Source organism: Kogia breviceps, chromosome 2, assembly GCF_026419965.1.
Source record: "Kogia breviceps isolate mKogBre1 chromosome 2, mKogBre1 haplotype 1, whole genome shotgun sequence".
Taxonomy (NCBI): domain Eukaryota; kingdom Metazoa; phylum Chordata; class Mammalia; order Artiodactyla; family Physeteridae; genus Kogia; species Kogia breviceps.
The window spans coordinates 60824291-60849079 of NC_081311.1; the positions used below are offsets into that span (position 1 = coordinate 60824291).

At 39.3% G+C, this 24789-nt stretch overlaps 1 protein-coding gene across 2 annotated transcripts; it reads right to left on the reverse strand.

The window, feature by feature from the left end:
• Positions 1-545: 545 nt before the first annotated feature.
• Positions 546-18918, reverse strand: NUDT13 (nudix hydrolase 13). Of its 2 annotated transcripts, XM_059054261.2 has the most exons (9): positions 18788-18918; positions 12966-13057; positions 7333-7472; positions 5957-6091; positions 5027-5133; positions 3355-3480; positions 3079-3190; positions 2202-2356; positions 546-1158 (listed from the first exon to the last, which is right to left on the reverse strand). In XM_059054261.2, the coding sequence occupies exons 2-9, from the start codon at positions 13046-13048 to the stop codon at positions 958-960; spliced, it is 1059 nt and encodes a 352-aa protein (XP_058910244.1). In that variant the 5' UTR covers positions 13049-13057; positions 18788-18918; the 3' UTR covers positions 546-957. The 2 variants fall into 2 exon arrangements, with proteins under 2 accessions (XP_058910244.1, XP_066881513.1); XM_067025412.1 differs by lacking the exon at positions 5957-6091.
• Positions 18919-24789: the final 5871 nt, after the last annotated feature.

The following is a 24789-nucleotide window of genomic DNA, read 5'->3' on the forward strand; positions in this document are numbered from 1 at the left end:
CTCTTGAGCCCCACTGGCATGCAGTTACCTCAACAGAACATCACTGCCTCTGATTTACTAGAGAGTACCTTGAGGAAGACCTTAACTCCCACTTTCCTGGCATAAAGGACTTAAAGGAATATGACTTTTATTTAACTACCATGTACAAAATAATTACCTTTACACAAATTCAAAAATGTTGTTCTGGGCTTCCCTGGTGGCACAGTGGTTAAGAATCCGCCTGCCAGTGCAGGGGACACGGGTTTGATCCCTGGTCCAGGAAGATCCCACATGCTGCAGAGCAATTAAGGCTGTGCGCCACAACTACTGAGCCCACGAGCCACAACTATCGAGCCCGCACGCCTAGAGCCTGTGCTCCGCAACAAGAGAAGCCACCGCAATGAGAAGCCCGCGCACCACAACAAAGAGTAGCCCCCACTCGCTGCAACTAGAGAAAGCCCGCGCACAGCAACGAAGACCCAACACAGCCACAAATAAATTAGTAAATAAATTTGTTTAAAAAATGTGCTTTTTAAAATTATACGAAGATAAAAAGGAACTCAGTAGAGGGTTGAGATCTGCTATTTATTTTCAATATTAAGATAAAAGTTGTAACCAAAATTATACCAGGCACATTTTGGCAGTTAGTATAAACCCATCATTGACAAGCCACATGCCGAAAGATGTTTGCTTCCAAAGCACAGGAGAAAATGAATGAGCAAGGGCCCATATCCAAACTAATGCTTCAGCTTTCCCTCTGATTTTGACAATTGTCATCTCATCAGTTTTGGCATTTTTGATTGCCTATGATTAGGAACTTCTTTTATTAACACTGCTGGCAGATGTGCCTTGCTGTAGGCTCACCATCTGCTCTGCTTTCTTATGATGTTGGCCTGGAGATGACCTTTAGTCACCACCTCTTTATCAGTTGATCTCTGAGATAGGAGGGATTTATCTGATTAGGTGGCCTGATCTGAGCTAAGCAGGCAGGATAGAACAGGTCGGTTTTTCCACCCACTCCTTTATCAGTTGGTGGGCAATGGCGAACTTGGGGGGCAACCAGAATGGGAAAGCCCCATTCTGTTGCTGATAATATGGGTTGTCTTTCCTCAGGGCTGTGGCCACCTCATCATGACTGAACCAGGCAGCTGCTTCTAGTTCTCTCAAGTCCACCTGAATCTGAAAGACAAAAGGAAAAACAGGATATAAGGTTAGGAGATACAAAACTTAGAATACGATGGCCAAAGATGAGAAAATGGTTCCAGAAGTGAGCAATCTTAGAAGGTAATATCTGGGATCTATAGTCTGGGAGATAATCAGTTCTAGATAGGGTCCAGAAGCAAAAGTACCATAATTAACAGATGAGAGTTAAGTATATATTTTAAATATTTAAAAAATGTTTTTAAAATCCTGGAAGCTCAAATAGTAAAATTTTGAATGGTTTGGGAGTTCCCGGGCAGTCCAGTGGTTAGGACTCAGCACTTTCACTGCTGTGGCCCAGGTTCAATCCCTGGTTGGGGAACTAAGATCCCGCAAGCCATGCAGCATGGCCAAGAGTGGTTAACATTGAGAGGTAAAATTATATAACTAAAAAAAGAACATATAAATGTTACTCTTCTTTAAAGGATGTGTTAATTAATGATAGTCAGAAGCATAGTATCTGCCTTGCAAGAAGCAAAAATGCAAACTGCATCCACAGGGAGCTGAGACAGATTAGATATTATTCATTGTATAGAAACCAAAGCACAAAATAGACAGACTTTGGCACATAAGGACCACAACACCATCTGTCAGGGATGTTAGAGCAAGATGAGGTGGGATAAGACAACATCTAAGTCCCTTTCAATCAGAAGTTCCTATGATTTTATAGTATTCCCCAACATCCTGACTGTAGCAATAATACCAATTCTGAAATCAATCATTAAATTTTATATATTTATTGTGTGCCTATTCTATGCAAGACTGTTAATTTCCTGATGATGAAAGATAAATTGTTTCATGACTGAGATATATACAAGGAAGAATGGTGATTGTGTTGGCACTCCCGATTTTTATGGTGATTAGTTGTTTATAAGTTTGCAAATTCCTTAAAGGTATAAATCATATATTACATGTCTTTGTATAATCTAAACAATGCTGGACTAGACAGGTGCTTAGTAAGTACCTACAGACCAGCTTGGATGAGGCAAAGGATATATCATAAGGGAAGCATCAGAACTCACCTCTGTCTGCCCTGGTTTCACAGTTGCATGACAAGCAATCATGAGTGCGCCATTAGGAAAGGGCCAGTGCTGAGATGCAGAGTATTGCAGTCTTTCCACCTCCAATCCCACCTCTTCTGCAACTTCTCGCCGGACAGCCTCTTCCAGACTTTCACCTATAAACACACAGATTAATTCAGGACAGCCCTGCAGCAGGAAGGGTGATACAGAAGCCCGTTGGCAAAAGGAATGCAAAACTGGCTCCAAAGTCAATGAAATACTCTTGGGAGAGCCCTAAATCTCCGAGTCTTTACACTAGGAATCAAGTCTGAAGTTGGGTATTGAACCACAATACTTGAACCTACTAGGTTAGTTACACAAAATAAGAGTTGGAGAAGCTACTACTGCCCTCAAGTTTTTAATAAAATTCAAACGCCACATTTCACCATTTGCAAATTTTACCCCAATAGACTGACAAAAAAACCCCCTGTAAATAAATATTAAATTCTAGTTAATATAATATTAATATGCATGTTGAAATATTTAGGAGGAAGTGTATTAATGTCTGTAATCTATGCATCAAAAAATAAGATGGATTAATAGGTGGATAGAGGAATGGATAGACAGATATGTGATAAAGTAAACATAGTAATTATGGAATTTAGGTGGTGAGTATATGGGTGTTTACTGTATAAATCTTCCAGCTATGCTTATGTTTGAAAATTTGTCTGTAAAATATTGGAAAATTGATGCCACAAAGTAGTTTTCTTGATATAATAGGGAAGAATGTGCTTGAGACACCAAGCACTATGGCAACAAGAATAAGAAATACATACTATTTCATACTATAAGATTTCATGTCTTTCAATGTTATCTGTATATGCCCCAAATTTCTTACCTATATCACAAAAACCTGCCAAGGCAGAATACATTCCCTTGGGAAAGGAACTCTGGCGGGCAAGCAGGCATCGAGTCCCATCTGACACCAGAGTGATCACCACAGGAGTCATCTAGGAAAAGAGGATGGAAACTTGGGCACTAGGGCTTTGGGGCCTGTTGATGAAACAAAGTAATGGGTAACCAAGGAAAGCCTTTTAGCTGTACAGGCTTCCATCCCCAAGACAGAGTAGTGCACAGCCTTCTTGGATTACTGACCTTTTAAAGCTATGCTTACCTGTGGATAATAGATGATCTTATTGGAAGGGCACACACGCTTGCTGCCAGCCACATTCTTCTTGGTGGGCTGCCCACTTCTGCTGCAGAACTGATGAGCATCATGCCAACGGAGAAGAGCCTGAGCCTAGGAATACAAAGATGGGCTTGGTTTCATTTGGAGAGAATGTGGGGCTCATCTATAATGGTGCTGGGACTACTATTTAGAACAACTCAAAGGGACACACCAATCCCTTTTCAGCTCACCTACTTTAAATGCTTATTAACTATTTAAACTTTAAAATAAGGAAACTATTTGAACATAGTCCTCTAGCATCTGAAGTATGAATTTTATTTTATTTTATTTTGGGGGGCTGTGCCATGTGGCTTGCGGGATCTTAGTCCCCCGACCAGGGATTGACCAGGCCCATAACAGTGAAAGCCCAACTCCTAACCACTGGACCGCCAGGGAATTCTCTGAAGTATGAGTTTTTAAAAAGCATATTTTAAATGTATTATGAATTATTTTAAAAATATAATATATAAAATATCATAATGAACACCCATGAACTTATGAGCCAGCTTAAAAAGAAAATATTTTCAGTATAATTAAACACCCAACATGTACTCCTCCCCAATAAAGTTGGAATCTTTTTGCAAATAAAAAATGCTTAGGGACTTCCCTGGTGGCCCAGTGGGTAAGACTCCACGCTCCCAATGCAGGGGACCTGGGTTCCATCCCTGGTCTGGGAACTAGATCCCGCAAGCATGACACAACTAAGAATCTGCATTTCACAACTAAAGAAGTGTGCATGCCGCAACGAAGATCCTGTGTGCCGCAACTAAGACCCGGCACACGCAAAAGTAAATAAATAAATTTTTAAAATCTTTAGAGATACTTTTTTTTTTTTTTTTTGCGGTACACGGGCCTCTCACTGTTGTGACCTCTCCCGTTGCCAGGCCTGTGTACTCCGGACGCGCAAGCTCAGAGGCCATGGTTCACAGGCCTAGCCGTTCCGCGACATGTGGGATCTTCTAAGATCGGGACACGAACCCACGTCCCCTACATCGGCAGGTGGACACTCAACCACTGCGCCACCAGGGAAGCCCGGAGGTACCTCTTTAAATGGGCAATCAAAAGCACTTTAGCAAGTGAAATCTAAAGCTGGAGGACAAGTCGTTAAAGCAATATAAAGTAACTGCTCATGCTGTATATGTCATGCTGTGAGTCATTAAAAATGTTTATAGGGCTTCCCTGGTGGCGCAGTGGTTGAGAGTCCGCCTGCCGATGCAGGGGACGCGGGTTCGTGCCCCGGTCCGGGAAGATCCCACATGCCGCGGAGCGGCTGGGCCCGTGAGCCATGGCCGCTGAGCCTGCGTGTCCGGAGCCTGTGCTCCGCAACGGGAGAGGCCACAGCGGTGAGAGGCCCGCGTACCGCAAAAAAAAAAAAAAAAAAGTTTATAAGGCTGATAGATCATATTGCCATATATATGCACACCCTCAGGAGACAATGGTACTAACAACGGTCCTGCCAAAAACAAGGTAAAAGAAAGAAGAATAAGCAATCTCCCTACAGCACACTGTCCTTCTGCCAAGGTTTGTAGGAGGGACTATGATCTGAAAAAAAAAAATCAAATGTTTCCCATATACACTACTTTACTTAATTTCCTACAGAACCAAGAAATCAATCTACCGTGGATAGCAAGGAGGCATCCTTCACATTCAGCTGAAAGAGAGCCTTCCTCAGCCCAATGAAAGACCCCTTGAGCTCTGTCTCCATTTCAGGTTTCTGTAAGGAAGCTAAAAAATTAGAAAAGAGAACAAAATGAAATGGATGTCAAACTTTACCTCAGGGATCCTCTCAAGTATATTCTGTTAGAACAGTGTTTCCCAAACTCACCTAATATGACTCAACTAGGGAGAATAAAAAAACTACAGGTTCTCAAACCCCTGCCTGGAGATTCTGAATAGCAGGTGAGTGAGGCCCAGAAATCTTTATTTTTTAACAAGCACCAGGAGATTCTTATATTCATGTAAATTTGGGAAACATTAGAGCATAGTGTTTCCCAAGATCCTCTTCGGGGCAATAAGAACATTTGCACTAGCCACAAACTACCCCTGGAAAAAAAGATGAAAGGGGACCTCTAAGCTCCTATCTGAACCTCATTCCAGCAGCATTACATTTACAGCTACACCCTGAAAGAGAGAAGGAAAGCCTGACAGGAGCCATGAGCCTCTAGCAAACCAGTTCCCAAATGCAGGTCTGAAGACCCAGAGCTACTCCAAGGTAACATGTTTATTCACCTGCAATGATAAGAGAAATAAGAATAATGTCATGAATTTAAAAACATTTCTTATGAAATATTTAAGACATATAAAATGTATAAAGGTACAGAGAATAATACAGTAAACATCTTTGTACCACCACCTAGCTGAGAAAGAAAGCATTAAAATGTCCTTTAAGTGATGATGATGGTAGATGGTACTCTCTTTTAAGGTCCTAACTTAAGAAAAATTGAAATTGTTTTGTATTCTTAAAATGTTCTTTGAAATTTTACTATTATGTGGAATCCCAAAGTCTAAGAACCACTGGGAAGTACCCATCAGGAATAATGTTATGTACCATTTATGGAAGAGGAGCTATTTAGACCTAGATCCAGAGCAAACCATGCTTCTTGCTGTTCAGAGCATCCAATTAGCACGGAATCTTCTATTGTTTGCATGTCCTGCCCAAACTTACCCAGGAGCCTTTCCAACTCTAAGAAACACAGAAGGAGAAGGAAAGAAAACAAGGGTTTTAATTAAACCATCAGAGCCATACTAGACTTATTGGAAACCATCTACTTCAACTTGAAGTAGGTACAGCTGGCTTCTAGTCACTGCCCTGCAGCTAATTAGCTATGTAATCTTGGCCTCATCACTTAACCTCTCTAGGCCTCCGTTTTCTCATCAGCAATCAGAAGAGTTTAAAGGAATTCTTTCTGTGTACCACTGTATTACTCTATGATTGTATCATGAAAGGAGCATATCCCCTAGTTTAAAGATACATGGTAGTTGACTTATTAAAGCACTGAAAAAAAACATGTGTCAAACTTAAAATGGTAGAGAGACCAAAGCAATTCTATAATTTACTCTTCAGATCATGCTGCTTTTGTGGGCCAGGGTAGACTACTCATCTGAGACCCTAGTCTGTAAAGACAAGGGCTGTATAGGGAGAAAATCTATTCTCCTCTGCATGAAGAACTCATATTTGTTTGTTCATCATACAAGATTACATTGCTAATCTATAAATAATGTTTAGTGCCTTCTGATAAACATCCTCATATACTTATGCACTGCTAGAAACTACCTATCTAAGTATTCTAACATCTGACCCTGACAATGTATTTAGAAGTTTGTGCATAGTGACATAATATAAAACTCAAGGTAGTATCTTGAATGCCAAATCCCAATGGCTTAGGTATCTCTAGTTATATACCTTAAAAGAGTTCTCAAAACAATTTTAGTTCACGTTTAGTTTTGACCCTTCTAAGGAGAAATTAAGTCATGATGCAAATCTTAAACAGTGTAACAGTGAACAGATCCTTGGAGGCTGGAAATTGCTGGTCCAAGGCAGGGGTTGGCAAAATATTTCAAGTTCTGTGAGCCATACGGTCTCTGTCAATACTCTGTTTTACCATTGTAATGCAAAAGCAGTCATAAACAATATGTAAATGAATGAGTGAGGCTGTGTTCCAATAAAAATGTATTTACAAAACAGACATGGGTTCCAATTTGGACAGCAGTTTTCCTGACCCTTGCTTTAAGGCTATAGTGGTTCATACCATCACCAAAAAATATTCGATTGGGCAATTCAGGTTTATACATTAAATAATTGGCAGAAGAAGTTTGAAAAATCTGACTCTAAACTCGGAGGATTCTTCTCAGGGATTTGATATGGACCGAGTTCTGCTTAGCGACCACAGCCTGGTCTACTTTACTAGCCTACTTTGGGCTTACCTAATAGGCTATGCTGGGGGGCCAGGTATTGATGTTCTGATTTCTGAAGCAAAGGAGCCAGGTTATGAAAGAGGTAAAATGCTCCTGTCTGCTGGGCTTTTTTACATGCATCATCATCTTCCTTCAGCTCAGATAAATACCTGTTTTGGAAATAATCAAAGCATTACAAAACCACACTTAGTTTCTTTTACAGCATTCATCTTTGAGAATTCTGTTCCTGCACTGGTCTCCTACCATGGTTATTTCCTTTTATTTATTTACATCCTAAATTTCTTTAAAAAAAGGATTTGAGGTGGCTACAGGGGGTCATTCCCTCCTTTGTCCTACTGTATACCTTTTGCCCATACTTCTGTGGTTGCACTTACATGGTGCTATTTGTTAATCTGTGTCTCCCCTGAAAGACTATGATTTTTTTTTAACGTCTTTATTCGAGTATAATTGCTTCACAATGGTGTGTTAGTTTCTGCTTTATAACAAAGCGAATCAGCTATACATATACATATATCCCCATATCTCTTCCCTCTTGCATCTCCCTCCCTCCCACACTTCTATGTGGTCACAAAGCACCGAGCTGATCTCCCTGTGCTATGCAGCTGCTTCCCACTAGCTATCAATTTTACATTTGATAGTGTATATATGTCCCTGCCACTCTCTCACTTCGTCACAGCTCACCCGTCCCCCTCCCCGTGTCCTCAAGTCCATTCTCTAGTAGGTTTGCATCTCTATTCCCTTTCTGCCCCTAGGTTCTTCATAAACTTTTTTTTTTTTTTTAGATTCCATATATATGTGTTAGCATACGGTATTTGTTTTTCTCTTTCTGACTTACTTCACTCTGTATGACAGACTCTAGGTCCATCTACCTCACTACAAATAACTCAATTTCGTTTCTTTTTATGGCTGAGTAATATTCCATTGTATATATGTGCCACATCTTCTTATCCATTCATCTGTCGATGGACACTTAGGTTGCTTCCATGTCCTGGCTATTGTAAATAGAGCTGCAATGAACATTGTGGTACATGACTCTTTTTGAATTATGGTTTTCTCAGGGTATATGCCCAGTAGTGGGATTGCTGGGTCATATGGTAGTTCTATTTTTAGTTTTTTAAGGAACCTCCATACTTTTATCCATAGTGGCTGTATCAGTTTACATTCCTACCAACAGTACAAGAGTGTTCCCTTTTCTCCACACCCTCTCCAGCATTTATTGTTTGCAGATTTTTTGATGATGGCCATTCTGTGTGAGGTGATACCTCATTGTAGTTTTGATTTGCATTTCTCTAATGATTAGTGATGTTGAGCATCCTTTCATGTGTTTGTTGGCAATCTGTATATCTTTGGAGAAATGTCTATTTAGGTCTTCTGCCCATTTTTGGAGTGGGTTGTTTGTTTTTTTGATACTGAGCTGCATGAGCTGCTTGTAAATTTTGGAGATTAATCCTTTGTCAGTTGCTTCACTTGCAAATATTTTCTCCCACTCTGAGGGTTGTCTTTTTGTCTTGTTTATGGTTTCCTTTGCTGTGCAAAAGCTTTTATGTTTCATTAGGTCCCATTTGTTTATTTTTGGTTTTATTTCCATTTCTCTAGGAGGTGGGTCAAAAAGGATCTTTCTGTGATGTTATGACATAGAGTGTTCTGCCTATGTTTTCCTCTTAAGAGTTTTATAGTGTCTGGCCTTACATTTAGGTCTTTAATCCATTTTGAGTTTATTTTTGTATATGGTGTTAGGGAGCATTCTAATTTCATTCTTTTACATGTAGCTGTCCAGTTTTCCCAGCACCACTTATTGAAGAGGCTGTCTTTTCTCCATTGTATATTTTTGCCTCCTTTATCAGAAATGACTATGATCTTCTTAGGGCAGGGTCTACCTTAGTTCTGTATCATGGGTAATTAGCATATTGAATAGCTCAATTCAATAAGTATTTATTGAATTGAACTTCAAGGGTAATAAATATTTACTGAATTGAACCTCAAGGTACTTTGCCAATATTATGCTGTGAGGCAAGAATTTACATGCAGTGGAGTGAAAGGAAAACAAGTTCAGTGATAAAACATCAACCACAGAGCACCTAGAGATGGGAGCAGACTTTATTATTGCAGACAAGGAACAAACACTATACCTTCAGAAACCCTTATTCAATCTATGGATGATAAAGAGCAACTTTTATCTTCAATGCACTCTTCTTTCAAACATCTATTCCCTCAAGTGGATGCCGTTAGCTTCTTATCTCTACTGAAGGGACCAGTGATGAAAGTGAACGCATATTTGACCTACACTTATTTAATAAGTGTAATATTTTCAATAGCCAAAATTAAAATGTAGAAAAAGAGAACATCCTGTAATTAGTTTCTCTAAAAAAAAAAAAGTAATGGAGCAAGTTCTGTACCTTAATTAAGGACGGCCTAAGTCTATCCTTTAAAGAGACTTGGGAATCAGGGCAGGAACAGCGTGATTCAGGGAGGACTGAATGTGGATTCTCCTTCTGTGGCCTTAGGGATAATGATTTTTTTTTTTTTTTTTTTTTTTTTTTGGCCATGCCGCACAGCCTGCAGGATCTCAGTTACCTGACCAGGGACTGAACCCAGGCCCCAGCAGTGAAAGCCTATGGTCCTAACCACTAGGCAACCAGGGAACTCCCAGGGATAATGATTTTGACTGCTGAAAGCCCTACAACAGACTCTCAGGTATATGGCATATTTTGTCACTTAAGCAGGAAACCCAGTTTACAGACATTTTCTGTGGGATCTAGGAGCTTTTGTAACACCAGTAGAGTTAGCTCCACATGAAACTACAAAGTAAAATGATAAACATGCCCCAGTGGCATCTGTAGGAACCTATTTTTGACTGTATGATAAAAAGCGATTGCAGTGAGCTCTTTGTAAACAGAAGACAAAAGAAAACTGCGATTTGAATACTCATGATATTTTTATACTTATTGTGAGTGACTGCAACCTCCTGGGACAAAGTCTCAATGTATGTCAAAGGAGAGCTATGTGCCACTCAGAAGTTACCAAATAGAACCAATAGAACAAACTGCTAACTTCGTAAAAGAACAGTAGGAGTGATACAATCTGTGCTTTGCCCTAAAGATCCTAAAAAGCAAAACATCTACAAAAACATCCAGGTTAAGGTCTTAAACCTGGGGCCTCACTGGAACTGGGACTGAGATCCAAAAAGTTCCTTGCATTCTTCTTGATTGGAACACTTTTTTTAGAAATGCATTTTCTTGCTGTACACCTGAAACAGTGTAAATCAACTAAACTTCAATAAAACATAAATAAGCTAGAAGGATATATTGTACAGCACAGGGAATATAACCAATATTTTATAATAACTTTTAATGGAATATAATCTATAAAAATTTTGAATCATGTTAATCACCTGAAACTAATATAATATTGTAAATCAACTATACCTCAATAATAATCAATTAAAAATGCATTTTTCCCCTTTAAGTATAATAGTTTGGAAACCATAACACACTAAGATTATCAAACTTAAACTGTTTTTTTCTTATTAATTTATACCCCCATAACATAGGAGCAGGTTTTTTAAAAAAATAAATTTATTTATTTATTTATTTATTTATTTTTGGCTGCGTTGGGTCTTCGTTGCTGCGCATGGGCTTTCTCTAGTTGCAGCGAGCAGGGGCTACTCTTTGTTGCGGTGTGTGGCCTTCTCATTGCGGTGGCTTCTTTTGTGCAGCATGGGCTCTAGGTGCACAGGCTTCAGTAGTTGTGGCACATGGGCTTAGTTGCTCTGTGGCATGTGGGATCTTCCCAGACCAGGGCTCGAACCCGTGTTCCCTGCATTTGCAGGCGGATTCTTAACCACTGTGTCACCAAGGAAGTCCCAGAGTGGTGGGATTCTGGATGATTTCCCTTTTTAAAAAAAATTGGTAACTGTATTTTTTGATTTCTATAGAATGACTACTTTTTAACTTTTATAATAAGAAAAAAGGGACTTCCCTATGGTGCAGTGGTTAAGAATCTGCCTGCCAACGCAGGGGACACGTGTTCGAGCCCTGGTCTGGGAAGATCCCACACGCCACGGAGCAACTAAGCCCGTGCACCACAACTACTGAGCCTACGCTCTAGAGCCCATGAGCCACAACTTCTGAGCCTGTGTGCCACAACTACTGAAGCCCGTGTGCCTAGAGTCCGTGCTCCGCAACAAGAGAAGCCACCGCAATGAGAAGCCCGCGCACAGCAACAAAGACCCAACACAGCCTAATTAATTAATTAATTAATTATTTTAAAAAAGAATCCCACCACTCAGAGATGATCATTGTTTATACCTTGGAATTCTCCAAACTATTTATTAATATTATGCATCTACACATATACAATAAGTACTTTTAGAGCTGATCTACTAATTTGTAGCCTTTTTTTGTAAGCATATTAACATTTTTCACACCATGTTCTTTACTGATAGAATTTTATTTTTCTTATGATTTTTTTATTCATTTTCAATATATTTAATCACTTTAACACTCATTTTTTAGACTTCAGTAATTCTGTTATTGTTCTTAGAGTCTCAGCCTGAGAACTGTAAATAACCCAAATGTCCAACAATATCTAAAACTAGTATTGCAATTTTGTTGTCTTCTCACTCTTGCTCATGTAAGATTGTGTATGTTTATGTGCCTTTAAATATTGAACTAGGCGCTCATGTATGGCAGAGCTTTCAGTGTGGGAAGCCCTGGTTGTGAGTGTATCCCTCCAGAGGGGTTTTACATCTGCAAGTCTACAAATACTACTTAAAGTCTTTTCTTAGGTTGAGGGTTTTGGACCACACCACATAGATGGTGCAAATTTAAACCCCAAAACTGAATGAGAGCAGGCTACTGATTTCAAATTCACAGATTTTAAATTTGCCCGGGCTGGGGACAAAGAAGTCCTTTATCACCCTCCTGTACTGGTGTAGATTTGTTTTTTTTTCTAGTCTGCCTTTCACTGTGGTTTAGTTCTTGGGGGAGGGAGTTGTGGGGGGATGGGAGAGGTATGTAGGTGGTATGCAGGGACTGGAGTTATCTACCTTATTTTCAGGAACCTTAATGAACTATTATTCAATATAGTTTTTAATTCTATCATATGGGTATATCATGATTTTATTAAATTTTCCCTTACTGTTCATTCATCCATTCAACAATATTTCAGTGCCTACTATGTGCCAGATACTAGGGTTTTATGCACTAGGGGTACCATAGGGGAAAAGACAAAGTTCTTATCTTTTTTTTTTAAGTCTTCATTGAATTTGTTACAATATTGCTTCTGTTTTTTTTATGTTTTGGTTTTTTGGTCCCAAGACGTGTGAGATCTTAGCTCCCCAGCCAGGGATCAAACTCACACCCCCTGCATTGCAAGGCAAAGTCTTAACCACCCGCCAGGGAAGTCCCCAAAGTTCTTATCTTAAAAAAAGAACTTATATTTAAGTATGTCAGACATTTTAGATATTGGAAATTTAGTTGTTTAGAAATTCTCTAATTATAAATAATTTGCATTGAACATCTTTATACGTAAATCTTCATCATACATCCATAATCCCCAATATAGGATTTTGAGATATTTATATTTTATAATTTAATGGACCAAAGATATAATAATCAGAGCTCAGTTTGGTCACAACTCACCGTGTCTTAGTGACGTAGGTTGACAGCAGCCTACAGCACCAAAAAGATTTTCTCCTGCGAGTAATTCCACAATACAGGGACATTGTCAGGTCCTTAGTGGAAAGAGGAGTTTAGAAAAAAAAAGAGAGAGATCATAGCATGCAATTTAAAGTAATGAATCACCAAGAGGGTTATACTTTAAGCCAGAATAGGATCACTATTTAATATTAAGGAAAGATAAACTGAATGGGAGTCAGATGATCTGGCTTCTAAATTGCATTTATACTGCTAACTAGCTGTGGGATTTCAACTTTTCAGTACCTTTCCTAATCCACAAAATTGAAACCTGTTCTGCCTACCTAATAGGTTGTTGTGAGAATCAGCTAACTATCCATGAAAAAATATGTGCTCCTCCTTCCATATTGTGGAATTCTTGCTGGGTGGTAGTTGCCAAGCCAAGGCCTACATTTCTCTCCTCCTTTGGTCCTTTGGTAGGACCAAAACTAGGTCTTAACAATGGAACGTGACTATAAGTGATGTTTATCTCTTCTAGGCTGACACAGTTAAGCAGTGGTATGCCTTCTTCATCCTCTATCCCCGTCTGCTTGGAAGACTCTGGAATGGCAGAGCCATTAGATGGAAGAGCCTGGATCCCTGAATCACTACATGGAGAAAAGCCATCCACCAATCAAAGAGTCCCCACCTTGGACTACTTGTGAGAGAGAAATAAGCTTCTACCATATTAAGCCACTGAAATTTTGAAGTTTTTTTTACAGCAGCTAGCACTACCCTAATAGACCAGGTAAGCCTAGGAGTGTCTCCAGAGTAATGGAGCCAAGTTTCTCAGAATACATGAAAAGCAAAGTCCTTTTGAAAATGAAGTAAGAAGAATCCTGTAGATAAGAAAGATATAAAATTACAGGCATTTAGGAAAACATTTCAAAAGGCAGCTATGCAAACCCACACGGATCTAAGATACTTTTTAGATCTCACTGTGAGAGGAAAAGTAATTCTATAACTTAAGAATCCATTCTGCAGAAGGTGATTTCTTTTAAATTGTATAACAGTGTTTTATTCTCCCTGAAAAGTACAGTTCACACTAGCAATAAAAAAAGTCAAAGAAGTTCCACTGAAACAAGAAAATCAGTACAATTAAATAACCAACCACCCTTTTAACTGTGCCCAAGGGAAGCAAGCTTTGACACTAAACCACCAAGGAATGTCTAAAGTTCAGGCCTACTTCTTGGTTGCAAAATTATGAATCACTGATGACTAATACTTGGACAGTTTTGGCTATAATCTGTGTCCTAACCAAGGATAAAATATATTTAGTAAGTGACATTCAACAAAATATTCATTGAGTACTGACTTTATGCAAGCTCTCTTAGGGGACACAATAATGTATAGAATAAACATCCCTCAAGGGACTCTAGCAGGAGAGAGAAAATAAATATATAGCTTTCACAGAAGGCGGTATGTGATATGTGGGTTATAAAGCACTCTAGGAGAGTATTAAAAGTATAATCCTTATTTTAATAACCCAAAGATTTCTGTGATATACTGGAGGAAATGAATTTAAAGTCAACATTTCTGTCTCATATACAACTCTGAGAGTGTAAATTGATATGCTGTTTTTGGATGGCAATTTGGAAATATCTATCAAAACGTGAAAATAAGCATCCCTTTCCCCCAGCAATTCCACTTCTAGGAATTTATCCTAGGAAGAAAAGGATATGTACAGGAATGTTAACTGAAAATTATGATAAAATGGAATAATACACAGCTATTAAAAATAAACAGATAACAGTAGAAAAAATATATGTAGTAACAGGGAAAGATATTCAGAATATATTATTAAGTAAGAAAAGCAAGTAGTATTTGGTTAGTTTAGCATGATCTAATTAATTTATAAAGAAAAGGATATATACATACCAATATAATTAATTGGATATGTATTTATTTATATTTTTAAAATGACTAGAAGTCCACATACCAAAGTGTTAACAGTGACTAATTTGAAAGAGTGGGATGGACACAGGGGTTGAAAAGGGTACTTGTAATTTTTACATTTCTGTACTTAAAAAAAATTTTTAACCATGTGTCCATATTTCTTGTACAATAAGATAGCATGTAATAAAACAGTAGTTCCCAGGACTAACTGCACTGTGAGGCTTTTTCCAGGCCATTGTTCGCAGTAGCACTTCATCTCATTCCCTGAGAACCATAGGGAGTTTCTTTGGTGAGTTCCTTGAATTCCTTTGGTGAGACTGTAAGAGTTGTTTGTAGTATGACTACCAACTAATCTGTGTGGCCCACTGTGCTTCGCTGCCTGACGTTTTGCCTAAATGCAATGCCTACTAAATTAACCTTAGCCAATTGTGGATTATCATGTCCTGCTGACTCCTATGTTGGTGGTCACCGAGCTTGTAGAAGACATAGTAAAGTTCCTAATGTAGCTTAAAAAAAATTGATAATCAAGAGGAAAACCAAATATATTTTAACTGAGAATTGTACCTTCATTGGTACAGTCATAAACCCAGTAAAGATTAAGTCTAATACCTTTTCTAAATGGTCCCTTGTTTATTTTTTATACACATCTTATATAAAAGCAGTGTAGACTACTTAAAAGTCAAAGAAGAGAAAATGACTTCCTTAAAATTCAGCTTTAACCATATTTTTCTCTTTCAAATAGATCATTTAAATTATCAAGTTAATATAACTATATTACAGGACATCTAGAAAACAGAATTGTAAGAGTGCCCATAATATCACCCCATTAATATAACTCATAAATTAGATACTAGTCTTTTGCACATACAACCTTTACATATTTATAATCAGTAAACGGGCTTCCCTGGTGGTGCAGTGGTTGAGAATCTGCCTGCCAATGCAGGAACACGGGTTCGGGCCCTGGTCTAGGAAGATCCCTCATGCCGCGGAGCAACTAAGCCCATGAGCCACAACTACTGAGCCTGCGCGTCTGGAGCTTGTGCTCTGCAACAAGAGAGGCCGCGACAGTGAGAGGCCCGCGCACTGCAACTAGAGAAAGCCCTTGCACAGAAACGAAGACCCAACACAGCCAAAAATTAAATAAATAAAAATTTATAATCAGTAAACATTTTTTCAATTTGCTTTCATGAAACATGTCATAAGCAATTTTCCATGTTTTTGTATAAGCTTTACTTATTGATTTTTTTTGACTGCATAATACTATACCAAGTAGACTCTCATCCTTATTTTTCTAAATATTCCCCTAATTTTAGACATTTAGGTGGCTCTTATTTTAAATTACCAGAAATAAAATACTGCTAAATACTTCTGTGCTGATATTTTCAGGTTACCTCTTTAAGATAAGTTACCCTACATAGAACTACTGGGACAAAATTTGTTTTAAAATTATATGGCTCTTTCTACACATTGCCACACTTACAAAGTTTGATAGCATTTGGTTAGAAAAAAAAAGAACTTTTATATTTCTTTGATCACTATTGAGATTCAAAGTGTTTTCAGATTTAATAGTTCTAGCGCCCCTTTTGTAAATTGTCTGTTTGATGTCCTGTGCTCATTTATTTATTGTGGTTTTACTCTACTTTTGACCATTCTAATTTTTTTTTTTCCGGTACGCGGGCCTCTCACTGTTGTGGCCTCTCCCGTTGCGGAGCACAGGCTCCGGATGCGCAGGCTCAGCGGCCATGGCTCAAGGGCCCAGCCGCTCCGCGGCATGTGGGATCTTCCCGGACCGGGGCACGAACCCGTGTCCCCTGCATCGGCAGGCGGACTCTCAACCACTGCGCCACCAGCGAAGCCCCCATTCTAATTTTTAAAATAGTATAGTACATTTACATCATTTTCCACAATATGATCACTGAAAAGCATTGTAGGAACCACTGCTATATGTATTGCTTTTCTCTGGGAAACTGCCATTCAGACTGAACCTCAGCACAAAAAAAAAGAGGCTTGTTAAAACAGTCAAGAAGCTATGTGAGATTACTTTTAGGATAAAAATATAATTTCTTATGGCCATATATTATTTAGAAACCTCATGCAGGAAAAATTTGCTACTGCTTTTCTGAAACGGTTTGCGATTTTCATCTTTCGGGGTCTTTGGTGTGATATATTATTCAAAATGTATTGACCCAAGGGCTCAGACTTGGTAAACATGCTGATCAACAACTGGTAAACATGCTACATATGAAACTCACATCCACCTGTTCAAATTCCCCATTAGGAACAGGATAGTTGTTTTTGTTTGAATTGTCAACTATTATTGTACTTTACGCCTGATGGCACACTGGGGATAAAAATGCAGTATTCACAAAATTAGTCTTGGAAGAAAATATTAGCACCATTATTTTACTTTAGATGACAAGCTCAGGCCTGCCTTCTATTTTGTTTTCAGAGCAAATTCATGTCTCCTCCAAAGCAAGAAAGGGACAGGGAAGTAAGCACTGGAGAGACTCAGACTTTTGTTCCTGGCTTTTCCCACTGACTGAATTTGTGACCTGGGGCTGTCACCTAACTTGTTGGGGAGCTTGGTTTCTGTCTCACTTCTCACAGGGGAAGAAAGGAGAGAAAAGGGATCTAAAGTGTATTATAGTTATGTCAGGTTTTGACATACCTAATTCTCAGATCTGTTAGTCTGTAAAATCCTTAAGAGTTGGGATTGCATCTTCCCTATCTACAGCATCTTGCATAGTCCCTGTCACAGTATAAAACACAATATATATGAATGAATGAATTTATTCTATTTTACAAGAGAGGAAGATAAAGCTTTGAGAGGTTAACCATCTGAGATGACGATCTAGGAAGCAATAGATGGAAACTCAGGGCTATCTGGTTCCAAAGCTCATGTTTTGATGAGAAATACATGGGAAATCACCTTCCAGCATTCATGTACTATTTAAGTTTTTAGAAAGTACAATTTTTAAAAAGTGCTTTTAAAAGTAAGTTTTTAAACAAGACTGGCAGATGAAAGGTAATATTATTTTGACCAAAAAACTATTAAATAATGATGAGGCAAAGCCCTTAAGAGGAAGAATGTCTCTGAACTCCTGTAATAAATGATTCGCATATGCTTTGCATCCTGTTCAGCTTAACAGAAGAAAGATTAATTTATAAAGCACTACAGCATGACAAAAAAGCTCATCTCGGGCTTCCCTGGTGGCGCAGTGGTTGCAAGTCCGCCTGTCGATGCGGGGGACACAGGTTCGTGCCCCGGTCCGGGAAGATCCCACATGCCGCGGAGCGGCTGGGCCCTTGAGCCATGGCCGCTGAGCCTGCGCGTCCAGAGCCTGTGCTCCACAACGGGAGAGGCCGCAACAGTGAGAGGCCTGCATACCGCAAAAAAAAAAAAAAAAAAAAAAAAAAAAAGCCCATCTCGAATCTCTCTGGTTACTTCTACTAAGAAGAGGCCAGGTTCAGTACTGTTTGAGAGAGTTCTTTTCAGGGAGTCTGATTTTTCATGATTGTGGACCTCAGTGGGATGGGAAATATGCAAAACTGAGGAGCTACTGGGAAACAGATTTCAAGGTCTCACTGACCAGCTTTATGGTTTGCTTTCTAAAACATGATTTTTCCTCCCTTAATTCAAAATAATTCAGGCACAATGCAGAGAAGTTAACAAATTCCATTTTTAAACAACTCTCCTAAAAAGTATCAGAAAATTATTAGCTGTAGTTAATCTGATAGCTCCACACGTTATGATGAAAAACTGTGGTCATTGCCTGGTTTCTGCAGGAAGGAAGAAAGTCTGACAGAGAACTTTTTTCAAGTTCTGATTATGTCTGCCCATAAAATTCTTCTTCTACTTAGAACCTGAATAGTTTCTCTTCCGCTGTACTTACTCTGAATTCTCTTGGGGATGCCTGCCTAGGCCTCAACAATCAGCGGAACCAGCAAACTCCAGCTGTTGGACTCTCTTTCCTCAATGGACGATTGCTCCCTCTGCCACACTTCCCCGAATCCTCCTAGAGATGCATTCTGGGAAATGTAGTTCAATCCCCAGGTAAGCTGCTATGCCCTCCAACTGCAAAGTTAACCGTGGTTGTCAAAAGCATTATCTTTTAAGATCTAAATTCATTACCAGGAGAACTACTGCGGTAGTTCTAGCATTAGATCCATTTTTCAGTAACAAAAAGATAGTCTTTAAACCCATCCTCCTACACGAAGTCATATTTGGGGTGGCTCCCGCAGAGAGGAGTATTGGGATGGGAATTCAGATACCTTTCAACCTTTCTGGATCTCTAATTCTATGTCTGCTAAGTTTAGAGCTAGCTCTAAGATTTCATGAAATTCTGCCAGTTTGAAAGGACAGGACTGTGTCTAGATGTGTTTGAGCTTTTGGCCGAATGTGTCCCTTGATGAACCAGGGCAAGAAGATTCCATCTGACTGAAAGCAGTCTCTCAGCAAAACTACTCTGGTGCTGTTCCTTTTTCTTCTTACTACTAAAGTTTTACATGGAAGACAGTCTTGAAGGCCATTCTTTCAATATATATTTAATAAGTACCAAATGTGCTTGGAACTGTTATCCGCACAGGATACAGCAGGGAACAAAACACATAAAAATTTCTGTCCCCATGTAACTTACATTCTAGAGGAAGAAACAAATAAGTAAATATACAATGTGTCAGCTGGTTATAAGTGCTATTTTATATAGGGTGGTCAGCCTCATTGTTAAGGTGATATTTGAGTAAAGACCCTAAAGGAGGTGAGGAAGAAGATCAAATGGATATCTATGGGAAGAGATTTGTAGACAGAAAAAAATCAGCAGATGCCAAAGCCCTAGGGTGGAAGTGTGGCTGGCAGGTCTGAGGAAAGGCTAGAACAAAGCATGGTGGTCAGTGATGAGGTTAAAGAGTAGCCAAGCACCAGATCACGTAGGGCCTTATAAGTCTTACAATTCTTAAAGAGCCATTGTAATGCTTTCGGCTTTTACTCTGAGAAGACGTGATGTTACAGAACAGTTTGAGCAGGAGAGTAAGAAGATTTGAACTACATTTTATTTTTTTTTAAGAAATTATTTACTTTGGCTGAATTGGGTCTTTGTTGCAGTGCTTCTCATTGCGGTGGCCTCTCTTGTTGCAGAGCATGCGCTCTAGGCGTGTGGGCTTCATTAGTTGCAGCGTGTGGGCTCAGTAGTTGTAGCTGGCGGACTCTAGAGCGCAGGCTCAGTAGTTGTGGCACACAGGCTTAGTTGCTCCACGGCATGTGGGATCTTTCCAGACCAGGGATTGAACCCGTGTCCCCTTCATTGGCAGGTGGATTCTTAACCACTGCACCACCAGGGAAGTCCCTTGACCTACATTTTAAAAGAATCACTCTGTGTGATTAGACTGTAGGGGATAAGAGTTATTAAATCCTGAAGTCATTGTTAATATGTACCTAGGTTACGTGGGAAGGAAGAGTAGTAGTTCTGGGTAGTTGACCAGTTACTTCTTTTGGATCTTACTGTTAGCACATGAACCCAAGCTTTTTATTAGATTGATTCATTAGCCTTAAAGAAGGCACAGATAATTTGAGGGAAATAAGGTATAAAGTCAGAGAATTCCAAACAAATGGGGAAGAATGCTTAGAGAAAGTTAGGGCTCTAATAATTTTTTTAAATCAAAATAACTGTATTTTTGAGCAATTAAGTGTTAAGTGCTATAATAATAATAAATAGTGCTATGGTCTGAATGTTTCCATTCCCCCCAAAAATTTATATGTCAAAACCCTAATGCCCAGTGTGATACTATTAGGCGGTGAGGACTTTGGGAGGTGATTATGTCATGTGGATAGAGCCATTATGAATGAGAATGAATGCCCTCACATAATAGGCCTGAGAGAGCTCCCTTGCCCCTTTCACCATGTGAGGACACAGCGAGTAATCTGCAACTTGGAAGAGGGTCTTCCAAGGACCTGACCATGCTAGAACCCTGATCTTGGAATTACAGCTCCAGAACTGTGAGAAATAAGTTTCTGGTTTTTTGTAAGCCACCTAGTCTGTGGTATTCTGTCATAGCAGCCCAAACAGACTGAGACAAATAGCTAAGATTAATTAAGCATTTACTGTATTCAGGCACTATGCAAAGTATTTCACATATTTATCATTAATCCTCACATCCTAAAAGATACATATTATTATTTTCACTTTACAGATGAGAAAACAGAGGCTTAGAAAAGTTACATAACTTGTCCATATTTACACAGCTAGTAAGTAGAAGGGCTGGATTTTAACCCAAGCCTATCTGACTCCAGACAGAACTTGTGTCTTTGACTACCATAATGTACTATAGGCTTGGGTTATATCTGACTGGGTGTGGGGCAGGGAAGCTCAATAAAAATATTTGAAAATATTGGAATGATGGAAGTAATCTCATGTTCATAAATTGGAAGACTTAATTTTGTTGAGATGACAATATTTCCCTAATTGATCTACAGATTCAGTGCATCCCTGTCAAATCACAGGTAGCTTGTTTGCACAAGCAACAAAAGAGAAAATAGGACTTCACCAAAATTTTAAAACTTTTGTGCTGCAAACAATACCACCAAGAACTTGAAAAGACAACCTACACAATAGGGAAAAAATGTATTGCCAGTCATACATTTGATAAGGGACTTGTAACCAGAATTTGTAAAGAATACTTATGACTCAGTAATAAAAAGATGAATAACTGAATTTTAAAATGAGCAAAGGATATGAATAGACATTTCTCTGAAGAAGATACAAAAATGACCGATAAGCACATGAGAAGATGCTCAACATCATTAGCCATCAGGGAAATGCAAATCAAAATTACAATGAGGGCTTCCCTGGTGGCGCAGTGGTTGAGAGTCCTCCTGCCGATGCGGTGGACACGGGTTCGTGCCCCGGTCCGGGAGGATCCCACGTGCCGCGGAGCGGCTGGGCCCGTGAGCCATGGCCGCTGAGCCTGCGTTTCCGGAGCCTGTGCTCCGCAACGGGAGAGGCCACAACAGGGAGAAGCCCGCGTTTACAATGAGATAGCACTTCATACCCACTAAGGTGGCCACATGGAGAAAATGGAATCCTCATATACTGCTTACAGGATTGTAAGTGGTGTAGCTGCTTTGGCAAACAGGTTGGCTGTTCCTCAAACAGTTAAACATAGAGTTACCAAACGACCCACCAATTCCACTCCTGGGTATATATTCAAGACAACTGAAAACATATGTCCACACAAAAACTTGTACACGAATTCTCACAGCAGTATCATTCAAAATAGCCCCAAAGTAGAAACAATCCAAATGTCCATCAACTGATGAAGGGATAAACAAAATGTAGTATATCCATAAACAGTATTTTATTTGGCGATATAAAGGAATGAAGTACTGATACATGCTACAACATGGACGAAGCACGAAACATTATGCTAAGTGAAAGAATCCATTCACAAAAGATCACATACTGCATTTATATAAAATGTTTACAATGGGCAAATCTATAGAGGTAGAAAGTAGCTTAGAGGTTGCCTAGGGGTGGGGATGGGGGAAATGTTGGAGGAGAACGGGGAGTGACTGCTAATGGAAACAGAGGTTTGTCGTTGTTGTTGTTGTTGTTTGGGAATGATAAAATTTTGCAAATTTGATTGTGGTGATGGTTGCACAATTCTGTGAACCCACTAAAGATCACTGAATTGCACACTTTAAATGGTAAGTTATATGTTATTTGAATTATAGCTCAATAAAACTGTTAAAAATATTCAACCAAATCATTAATTATGTTAAACAATTATAGTACATGTTTAGTAAATACAACAAATATGGTGTAGGTAGCTGTAATCCTCATGGTTTTTTTAGGTCATAAGGTAAAAATTTTCTTTCCTAGGGCATGCTTAAGTTCAAAGCAATGGCTTTATTGACTCACATAATAATTTAATACCATATACTCTTTAAAATTTTATTTATTTATTTATTTGGCTGCACCAGGTCTTAGTTGAGGCACATGGGATCTTCATTGCCGCGTGTGGGATCCTCGTTGCTACGTGTGGGATCCTTAGTTGTGGCATGTGGGATCTTCAGTTGTGGCATGTGGGATCTTCAGCTGTGGCATGTGGGATCTATAGTTGTGGCATGCGGGCTCGCAGATGCAGCATGAGGGAACTAGTTCCCTGACCAGGGATGGAACCTGGGCCCCCTGCATTGGGACCATGGAATCTTAACTGCTGGACCACCAGGGAAGTCCCCATATAGTTTTTTTTTTTAACATCTTTATTGGAGTATAATTGCTTTACAATGTTGTGTTACGTTCTGCTGTATAACAAAGTGAATCAGCTATATGTATACATATATCCCCATACCTCCTCCCTCTTGCGTTTCCCTTCCACCCTCCCTATCCCACCCCTCTAGGTGGTCACAAAGCACCGAGCTGATCTCCCTGTGCTATGCAGCTGCTTTCCACTAGCTACCTATTTTACATTTGGTAGTGTATATATGTCCATGCCACTCTCTCACTTCTTCCCAGCTTTCCCTTCCCCCTCCCTGTGTCCTCAAGTCCATTCTCTATGTCTGCATCTTTATTCCTGTCCTGCCCCTAGGTTCATCAGAACCATTTTTTAAAATATTCTGTATATATGTGTTAGCATACGCCATATACTCTTTTAAGGGCACAAATTGAGCCTCAAGTCATTGAATCCCAGTCTAGTTTCTGGTGGTGAAAGTAACAATGTATTTTATTTATTGTTTTATGAAAATTCTCTGTTTATTTTTAATTTTTATTTATTTACTTTCTTTTGTTTTTGGCTGCGTCAGGTCTTGCTTGAGGCATGCGGGGTTTTTTGTTGTGGCATGTAGGCTCTTCGCTGTGGCATGTGGGCTTTCTCTAGTTGTGGCGTGTGGGTTTTCTCTCTCTAGTTGTGGTGCGCGGGCTCGAGGGCGCGTGGCCTCTGTAGTGTGCGGCACGCAAGCTCTCTTGTTGAGGCACATGAGCTCAGTAGTAACAATGTATTTTAGAGATATGTATTTATTAATTCATTGAACATATTCTTATTGAAAACCTATCATGTGGCAAACATCATGCTAGAATTGGGGACACAATAGTGAATAACATGCTGTCTCTGCCAGAAAAAATTAATTATGCTTGTACATGTGTGTATGGGGTATGTGTGAGTGTCTGTGTGTGTGTGTGTGTAAGCATGTAAGCATGTGAGACAACAGCCCATTTACTCAGTGTTTGACCAGTTATAGGAGTGGATATTAGGATGTAGGGGTACCTGAGCAAACTTGGAGAGAAACTGCAGGTTCATTCTGTAAGCAGGCTTCCAGTTGGATATTGTCTCATTTCATGTGAGACAAGAAGTAGATCTTAGCAAACAGGTTAGAAACCTGTTAGAAACCTCATGGTTTCATGAGAGCCCCTGAAATAAAATAAGCCACTGGCAAAGAGCCCTGTGTGTCTGCATAGCCAGTGGTGTCATATACACTGGGAGGTCCTTATGCTTCTCTTCAAGAGCAAAGTACAATAGGTTTCCTTCTCTTCCACCTCCCCAAATATGGAGTAATGTTTAACACACAGCGGGGAATAGATCCAAGACTAAAGGCCATATTCAGCTGGAAGATAAGATGAAACAGGACAATTCAGCTGGAAGATAAGATGAAACAGGACAATTAGGGTATACCAAGGTAAAAATTAATTTGAATGCATCATTTTGTTAGTATAATGCAGTCACTAGACTATGTGTTTCTATTTCCTGTTAATTGAGCTCTTATACTCTTTGTTTTAATTCTTTCATTAAAAATTTTTTTTTATTTTTACAACTACTTCTGGGGCATTTTATTGTAGTCACTAGCAATTCTATCAGAAAGTTGACAAAGTTATAAAAGAAAAAGAGAAAATTGTCATTTTCATTA

Excerpts from the sequence above, each read along its gene's own strand:
- NUDT13 (XM_059054261.2), bottom strand. The coding sequence starts at position 13,048 with ATGTCCCTGTATTGTGGAATTACTCGCAGGAGAAAATCTTTTTGGTGC. Across the intron at positions 3,481-5,026 it reads ATGCCTCCTTGCTATCCACG|GCTCAGGCTCTTCTCCGTTG; the intron begins GTAGATTGATTT and ends TTGTATTCCTAG. Across the intron at positions 3,191-3,354 it reads AGATCATCTATTATCCACAG|ATGACTCCTGTGGTGATCAC; the intron begins GTAAGCATAGCT and ends CTCTTTTCCTAG.